The sequence below is a fragment of the Nannospalax galili genome, unplaced genomic scaffold (genome assembly GCF_000622305.1).
Source record: "Nannospalax galili isolate Female #2095 unplaced genomic scaffold, S.galili_v1.0 scaffold330, whole genome shotgun sequence".
Classification (NCBI taxonomy): domain Eukaryota; kingdom Metazoa; phylum Chordata; class Mammalia; order Rodentia; family Spalacidae; genus Nannospalax; species Nannospalax galili.
This window is the reverse complement of record NW_008329640.1, coordinates 2,445,857-2,455,279: the sequence shown is the minus strand read 5'-3', so window position 1 is coordinate 2,455,279 and position 9,423 is coordinate 2,445,857. Positions and strand designations below refer to the sequence as shown.

At 43.2% G+C, this 9,423-nt stretch overlaps 1 protein-coding gene across 1 annotated transcript in view; it reads right to left on the bottom strand.

Moving 5' to 3' along the window:
- Positions 1-2,892: 2,892 nt before the first annotated feature.
- The window catches only part of Alkbh1 (alkB homolog 1, histone H2A dioxygenase), a 23,661-nt gene continuing 17,130 nt past the window's right edge, over positions 2,893-9,423 (bottom strand). The window contains exons 6-7 of the mRNA XM_008839869.2: positions 6,329-6,522; positions 2,893-4,098 (exon numbers count right to left, since the gene is read on the bottom strand). Coding sequence (XP_008838091.1) covers positions 3,669-4,098; positions 6,329-6,522 — 624 coding nt within the window. The 3' untranslated portion in view covers positions 2,893-3,668. The remainder of the gene's footprint in view (positions 4,099-6,328; positions 6,523-9,423) is intronic.

Below are 9,423 nucleotides of genomic sequence, written 5' to 3'. Positions count from 1 at the left end.
CCCTCCTGCTTCTGCTTTCTGGCCCAGTAGCCGCTTGTTGTTTGTGGTTTTTGCCTTTATAAGCAGCCTGTAAGCTGAGCTCGACGCTTCTCCTTTCCGAGTGAGGCAGGAGCCCATCTGCGCAGACGAATTGAATTAAATCCTCTTGCTTGTTGCATATCCTGGTTTGAGGACTGAGTTATTGGGGTGCGGCCTCCCGTGAAGGTTGGGTACCCCAGACTGGGGGTCCAACAAAAGGAGGGGCTGTGCCTAGTCACAAAGTGCTTCAGAACCATCTGTTGAGAAATGTGAATCTGATTCACCACCTCCTGCTATTTGACTTTGAGTTTGTTTCAAATCTTCACTATGATCAACTTTCTTACACAAAAATCTTCCATAATTTATGAAACGACACCTGAGAGGAAAGGGGGACACAATCTGTGACTGCCCTGACCAAAGAGGGATATGAAGTTCCACGTTCCATGATGCAAACTGTGCCCTTGAGGCCAGCAGTCCACATCAGCAGCAGAGTACCATGGCCACAGTGTCCCTAGGCCTACTGTCTGACAGAAACAAAGGTGGGCAAGGAGGGGCTGATTAGGGAGGGGTTAAAGATGGCCCAAGGTCAATGGTAACTGGGCTCTGGACCTGGAATATTCCAAACTCTGCACAGTCACTGATTTCAGTTCTTACCAGCTGATCAGCTTTGCAGTTCAGTTTCACAGTGCAGGTTCTTTCTGGGCCCTTTCATTTGAGTAACACAAGTGCTTAATAAAAAAATCTTAGTCCTTTTCTTGCTTTCAAGCTCATTTCTAGGATCCTTTCTTCAGGTAGATTTTTTTCTTTGCGGTTTACAGACTTTTCCTGTTAGGCTATCTTTTAGGCTCTGTATTTCAGTCACTGTTGCAATAAATTTTGCACCCAAATATAATCTGTTAATTTAAGTGGCTTGTTTCCAAAGATTGGTATTTTTTAAATTTATTTTATGTGTATGCATGTATTGCCTGTAAGTGCACCTGTGTCATGCAATGCCCAAGGAGGACAGAAGAGGTAATCGGATCCCCTGGAACTGGAGTTAAGGACAGTTGTTAGCTGCCATCTGGGTGCTGGGATTCGAACCAGGGTCTTCTGCAAGAACAGTCCGTATTATTAACTGTTGAGCCATCTCTCCAGCCCCATTATTTTGGTATTTTTGAGACAGGGTCTTCCTGTAGCCCCAGCAGGCCTGGAACCCACTATGTACATTCCACCTGCCTCTGCCTCCAGAGTGCTAGGATTAATGGCTTGTGCCACTGCCCCCAGCCTAAAGAATTTTTTTTTTTTTTTTGGTCTTTTTGAAGCAGGGTCTCTGTGTAGCCCCAGCTGTCCTGAAACTCACTATGTATACCAGGCTGGCCTTGAACTCACAGAGATCAGCCTGCCTCTGCTGGGACTACAGGTGTGTGCCAACATGCCCGGCTTAAAGAAATACTTTTTTAAAAAAGATTTTTATGTGTATGAGCATTTTGCCTGCATGTATGTATGTGCACCATGTGTGTGCCTGGTGCCTGTGGAGGCCAGCAGAGGTTACTGAATCCTCTGGAACAGGAGTGAGAGCAGGTTGTGAGTCAACATGTGGGAGATGGGAACTGAACCTAGGTTCTCTGCAAGAGCAGCAAGTGCTCTTAGCCACTGAGACATTTCTCCAGTCCTCCAAATAAGTCTTGCAGATACTGAAACTTCAATTCATAAAATTTTATGACAAAGCATATTCTTTTGACCTCCCTACCCCCAGCTATTAAGGAATGGCCTGTGGACAATATAGAAACAGATGGGTTGCAGTCTCCTTGACCTGTGACTCTGAAAATGTGAGGCTGACAATTATATCTAGGATGATTACCCTTATTCTAACGTAGAAAACTTCCAATTTCGCCATTTTCTTGAATTATAGAATTGCTTTATATAACTTTAACTGTATAGGCTTCACAAAAAAGTAGAGGGAGAGTAAGAGATTGAGAGAAAGGAAGGCTGTGTGAACAACTCTGCTTAGCACCCCTCACTGAGCATGCTCCCTAGAGACAGGCGTCTGCTCTTGGTCAGCCTATTTCCATTTGCTCTTAAACACAAGGCAATGCCTTTATCAGACACTGTAAAGAGTAATCTGTTTAAGGATAATGATAAAATTTCTGTGGGATTTATTAAATGACAGCTTGTTTGATTCAGGTAGGTCACACTTAATGTACTTTAAGGAAAATTTAATGAAAAATTCCCAGGGGTAATTACAATGTTTCCATTATGCACTTATTTTAGAATTTAGCTTACATGTAAGTGATCAACCTGTATTAATTTTCATTCCTTACAAAAAATACTGTACCTGTTAATTACCATATGCACTCAATACTCAAGGCTGATAATAAAAAAAAAGGGGGCAGGACAGAAGATGCAAATTTAGTAAATCATGTTGCAGGCAGCAAAGTGGCTTCCAGCCAGTCTCCCACGCAGACAGCTTAGGACGTTCCAGGGCCCTTACAGGAACACAACACTGGCACATCTAATTCTTAGAAAAAAGTATCAAATTCCCTTTTAATATCAAAATCCCCCTAGGGAGATGACACTGAATACTCTATTTTATGTGTGAAGAAACTGAAATCAAGAGAAATTAAACTAACTTGTTGAGGGTAAGGTGTGGAATTGGTGAGGGTATAAGGGGTCAAATGCTTCATGTATTTCCAAGCCCTGTACTATCAGACAAGACAGCAGTGACTGGACTGTCCAGGAATGTTCTTTGCTGTGACAGTCACAAAGAATACTCCTGCAGAGCAGGGCAGTGTAGGGCACAGACAGCCAGAGGGTTTCAATAGCAAGAACAATACAGCAAATAAAATAAGGAAAAAACCAATCTGATAACCTAGCCCTCAAAGACAGATACAGATCTTTAATTTAAAACTGAGAGTTTATTCATGGAGAAAACAGTTAACAGAACACCCTATAGACTTTTAGTTCAACAATTAAAATCTATTAAAAAGCCAACAGGGAGAGTTTGCAAACCTAAAAGAAACAAACTATTGTTCCTCTTTCCTCTGGTTTACATATATTTCAGCAAAAGTGATGGCTGTGGTTTTTTTCCTTAGGAAACACTTTTTCGTGTAGACATGATCTCATGTAGGTCAGGTTGCCTCTTGTTATGTGGCTGAAGATGACCTTGAACTTCTGATCCTCTACTCTGGAGTGCTGGGATAACAGGCAAGCACCACCACACTGGGTTCATGTGGTGCTGGGTATCGAACCCAGGGCTTTGTGCACGCTAGGCAAGCATTCTACCCACATTTGAAGATTCCTCTGTGAGAGAGAAGAATGAAAAGCTCAAAGAATTTGATGATGACTAGAGGGTAGGAAGTTTCTAATGGCTGGTTTACAGAACCACAAACTGTCGAGGCCACAGGATTACTGGATTTCCTATTAATAAAATTGGAGGTATTCACACTGCACAGACATGTACACTCTCTTCTACCTCCCTCAGAGGTAACGGCAGAGACTGAGAAATCTGTGGATTAACATAAGGCCTTGGTACGACCAACACACATACCTACCTCTATCTAACCAGAAATGGGCCTAGTCAAACACTTCTCTGAGCAAACTGTAAGCAGTCCAAGGCAGCAGTGAGATCAACAATGAGTTCTGCCTGAGTGAAAGAATGGAACCTCCAAGTCTCAGCTGTCAGGATTTAGCCTCGCCCGTTTTAATGGACCACTCTGGTCATCCCGATGGCATGAACCATCAGCGGTGATGTCTCTCTTTGTCTCCTCCATGGGTTCTAAAGGAAAGTCCTGGTCTGTGGCCAGTACCTGTCGAACAGTCATGTTAACACGAGCAGTTTTCAAGTAGGCGGCACACACCTGCCAGTCCTCTGTAGAACAGGGCTCAATCAGTGAATCTCTGGGGAGGTCAGCGGGGAGAGTGGTCTCTAGGCAGGGAGGTAAGCCTTCCCCATCAGGATGTGGAAAGACACGAGGAACAGCATGGTTCAATAGGCGGCTGAAACCCGACATTACCATGATGTCACCACTGTGCATAAACATGGCTGTGGGGGCCTCATCTCTTTTGAGGCCGCCCAGGAGAAAGATGGCAGACTGTCCAAAGCTGAAATAAACAAGAACAGGAAGTTTCTGTTATTAGTTATACTTGTGAAAATTGTAGTTTCAGATTGACAATTATTGTTCCTGAGTCCTCACATTTGTTTGTAGTATTTATTTGTCTTTCTGAGAAAGGGTCTCCCTGTAGCCCCAGCTGGCCTGAACTCATATGTAGACCAGGCTGGTCTTGAACTCCTAGAGATCCACCTGCCTCTGCTTCCCAAGTGCTAGGACTAAAGGCGTGCACCACCACGCCTGGCACCTCAATTTTTAATTTAAATATAATTTAGAAATTATATGTTAAGAGGCTGGAGAGATGTTTTAGTAGGTAAGACACTGGCTGCACTTGCAGAGGGCCTGGGTTGGGTTCCCAGCACCCACGTGATAACTAACAACTGTCCATAACTCCAGTTCCAGATGATCTGACACCCCCTCTGGCCTCCGCTGGCATTGCACACACAAATGCACGTACATACATGCAGGTAAAACACTGATACACATGGAACAAGTTGGCCTTCCCAAACCACTTCCACTTTGGTATCTTCTATGCTTTTGTGAAGCTCAAAGAGCAAGAATGTTAACATTGTGTGGATTGCTGAGTGCACAGCCCAGCACCATCACTCCAAGATTGACAACTACACCCCCATCTTCTGATCCGAGGCTCCCCAAATGTACTGTGTCTGTGTCTTTGTGTGCTATGATGAAGCCTGTGGCTCACTTGTCTGCCCCAGGGGAGGGTGCAGCACCTTGTCTTATGGGTTGCCCAGCTTCCCTGACCCCCTTTGGGACTGCTCTTAGGCCTAAAAGGGGGTTGGGTACCTCTCCCCTGACCACGAATGAACCAAGACCCCTCCAGAGCAATGAGCTCCCCCAGCCCTGTTTATAGCCACTGACATGTCTGAGAAACTTGTGGTCACTTTCATGTCCCTCCCTAACCTGAGAACTCTTGGGGGAAGTGTGAGCCTCCTCTCCCTGCTGTGGGTCATCCCAGAGCTATGGCTCATGGGAAGGATAGAGTGTATGTGTCCATGGGACAATGGGGAAGCAGCTTTGTAGCCCTTTCCCTTAGCTCTGCCTCCCTGAGACAATAAAATTGTCCTCTTAAAAAAGCAAAAGCAAAAACCCACTGATACACAAAGGAAAAAAAAAAGATGCTGGAGAGGCAGATCAGTAATTAAAAGTACTTACTGCTCTTACAGAGGAACCAGGTTGGGTCCCTAGCACCCCCACAGTGGCTCACAACTGTAACAAAGAAACTCCAGTTCCAGGGGCTCTGATGGCCTCTGTGGGCACCTACATACACAGTGCTCAGGAACTCACACACATAATAATGAATTAAAAATAATTACATGAGAGGCTGGGTGTGGTGGCACACACCTTTAACCCCAGCACTCAGGAGGGAGATGCAGGCAGAGCTCTGTGAGTTTGAGGCCAGCCTGGTCTCTATAGTGAATCCAGGACAGCTGGGGCTACAGAGAGAACCTGTCTCAAAAAGACAAAAAAAAAAAAAATAAATAAATTACATGCTACTTTTTTGTCCCCCTGTGTTTCTTTTTGTTTTTTTTTTGAGACAGGGTCTCCCAGTAGCCCCAGGTGGCCTGCTTGCTATGAAGATCAGGCTGGCCTCTAACTCAGAGATCCACTTGCCTCCGTCTTCTTTAGTTCTGGCCTCTGTAGATCTACATGCATAGAGTACACATGAAGTCATACACATAAAAATGAATTAAAAATAAGTACGTGTTACTTTTTAAAAATGTTTGAACATGCGTGTATACCAGGGTAGGTATGGAGAGGTCAAAGGGGAACTTGGAGGAGTCAGTTTTCTCCTTCTGCGATGCTAACCCCAGTGACTGAACTCAGGTTATAGGACTTGGCAGCAGGCACCTTTATTCACTAAGCCATTTTGCCAACCCCTTAATTATTTCTGATGTGTGAATACTTATGTGTGGAGGCCAGAGTTTAATCCTGGGTTGCAGGATAAGGGTGTACTTATGTACATGCAAGCAAAAACTCATACACATAATTAAATAAATTTTATTAAAAAAATGCCTTACACAAAAATTAAATGACAAAAAGTAGTATCGGTGGAGCATGATTGTGCACACCTTTGATCCCAGCAGAGGCAGAGGCAGAGGCAGGCCAGCCTGATCTACAAATGAATTCCAGGCCTGTCACAAACAAACAAACAAACAAACAAACAAACAAACTCACTCACTCACTCCCAGGAACTAATTTACCTGAATGACAGCAAGGGTTTGGAGTGATCTAGTTCTGATCTGTCCACATGGATCCCCAGGGTGGAGTCTAGGCGGTAGTAATTCAGAATACCTGCTTCTGCTCGGAAACCTTGAAATCCACAGGCAGCTGCTACTTGCTCTGAGAGGAAAGCCAGGTCAGAAGGGAAAGGTGTATAATGATCTGCTGAGTATTTCTTTGGTAAAAGTAGGGAAAATAAGAAAAATAAACAATGATCTCAGGAACACAGGAAACTATGGCATAAGATAATTATCCACTTTAAAAATCTCACAAACTACTATTAATACAATATTGCTCATCTGTTTGGCATCCTCTACCATGGTTCAAAGGTGGGTTTTTTTTTTTTTTTCTCTTTTTGAGATAGGGTCTCCCTGTAGCCCCAGCTGGCCTGGAAGTCAGACTGGCTTTGAACTCTGCCTCTGCCTCATAGTCATTCTTCTGCCTTTGTCTTCTAAGTGCTGGGATAACAGGTATGTGCCATGATGCCTGGCTGGTATCTATCCATTCTTGAGGCAGCTAGTAATCTAATAAATTACTCAAGATATTCAGTACCCACTGTATGGCAGGCAATGTGTAATGTCTGCTAACTTCATACTTTATGGAGTCTATACATGAAGCAATTATTACAACATTCTCTAGTATACTTGAATCCTAACAAGATAATTCCCCTACGTTAAAAGGCAACTCAAAACTGTCATTGTTGAGAGTCTAAGGAAACATGATGACCCAATGTAATGCAGTACCTTGAATGAGGCTCTGGAACAGAAAAGGGCATTAGTTAAAACACTAAGGAGACCCAAAAGAACTAAGAACTTCACTATTACAATGATGCATTAATGGAAGATGCTAAAAATAGAAGCAAATGGGTAGGGCATCTTGTACCCTCTTCTCAACTTTCTGAATATCTAAAGCAAGTTTTCTATTAGCTTATATGAAGTATACATAAAAGTAGGTTTCATTGTGACAGTGTCATCCATGCATGTAATGTTTGACCATACTCACCCCTCAATACTCTTGTCTCCCTCCCACTTCCATGGATCCCCTTCCTCTTCCCTTTCTATTTTCAAGTCCTTTGTATGTATATGTGACCTGACTGCTTACAAGAATATGGGTTAGAGGTAATTTAAAAAAGCATGGGCACCTTACCAGTGGCTACCCCTGAAGAAAATGTTTCTTCTTCCCTAGCAACCATTCAGCACCTTTAGATCCAGAAGGAAAGGGAGGACTTTGTGAGCCCCTCTCCCTGAAGGTTATGAGGACTGAACTACCATTCCTGGCTTCCTAAAGGTCATTTTAATAAAAGGAAACCTGGCTTGGTGCCAATCTCCCCAGTCAATCTGATGACATGTTCAAAGATCTGCATTAAGTCTGACTTATATCATATCATGGCCAAGGAAGGATCTTAAACTATGGAGCCCTGGCTGACCTTGAACTGAAGAGATCTGCCTGCTTCTGCCTCCTGAGTCTGGGATTAAAGGTGTGGCTCAGAAAACCCATTCCCCCCCCCCCCCCGGGCCCCTCACAATTCAACTAGTATTCTGATGCAGTCTAATAGGAATATCAGTTACAGATGGGGCCAGAAGTCAGTTTTAACTTCAGGTGCACAGAACATTCTTGTGAGATCTGTGATAGATGGCTTCCCTTATTTGGTTGGTATTTCAGTTTTTATTATTTTCTTTTATTCAAGAGCAAATAAGAGTTTCTACTTAATTCTTAAAATGAAAGATATACTTAGAACATTAAGGTTTCCTCTATTATTTATTTTGTTTTGAGACGGAGTCTCCTTTATAGTCCAAGTTGGCCTAGAAATCACTATGTAGACCAGGCCAGCCTGGTCTCAGAGAGATTGTCCTACCTTTGCTAAGGATTACAGGTATGCACCACCAGGTCTGGCCCAACTAAAAACAAAATTATTTACTTTTATTTGATGTATATGAATGTTTTGTCTGCCTGTATATAGGTATACCATGTGTATGCAATGCACAAGGAGGCCAAAAGAGGGCGTTGAGTCCCCTAGAAGTGAGTTATATAGAGTTGTTAGTTGTCATATGGGTGTTGGGAACTGAACCTGGGTTCCTGGGTCCACTGCAAGAGCAGCCATTGCTTTAAGCACTGAGCCATCTCTCTAGCCCCCCTTTTTTGTTTTACTATGTAGCCTGCTGTAACCTTGATTTCACAGAGATCTACATGCTTCCACCTTCAGAGGGCTGGGATCAAAGGCATGTACCACCACACTTAGCTTCTCTATTATTTTAATCTTTGGTCCTTTAGAAGACAGCAGGGCTGAGGTTGCAGAGTCTTTGCTATGAGGAAATAGTTGTGTTTGGGTCTTCAATCCTATTCACACTGCCTATGCACTATTCTCTTAACTGTCTACTCATTTTGCTAAATTTTCCTCCCTATTTTCTTTTCACTCTTCTTTGAATACTCATGCAATTTTGGATACTGTTCACATCTCATTTTCTTAGTAAAAAGACCAATTTTAGGTCCTTAGGAAAAAAAGATCAAATAAAAATATCATTAAAAACAATAGCTTTGGGGCTGGAGAGATGGCTCAGCAGTTAAGAATACTGAAAGTTCTTGCAGAAGACCCGGGTTCAGATCCCAGCACCCAAATGGCAGCTAACAACTGTCCATAACTCCAGTTCCTGGGGATCCTCTTCTGTCCTCTGTGGGCATTGCACGACATGGGTGCACTTCCATACCTGCAGGCAATACACACACATAAAATAAAAAATAATATTTAAAAAAACAAAAAAACCCAATAACCTCTTCTATGTTAGTGTATCTACCTGCTTAGAATAGTGAGGTACTGCTGTAATGCCTATACTAGCATTAGTCAATTAATCTAAAATTTGAGATAGGGTCTTGTTATACAGCCCAAGCTGACCTTGAACTAGTTCTCCTGTCTCTGCTTCCTGAGTGCTGGGATTAGAGGTATGTGCTACCCACTCAGCTCTTTAACATTTTATTTAGCTCAGTTCCCTCCCACCCCCGTTTCTGAGATGGGTTCCATCATGTAGCCCTGGCTGGCCTTGAACTCAGAGATCTGCCTGTTTTGCAAGGGAGACTTTAA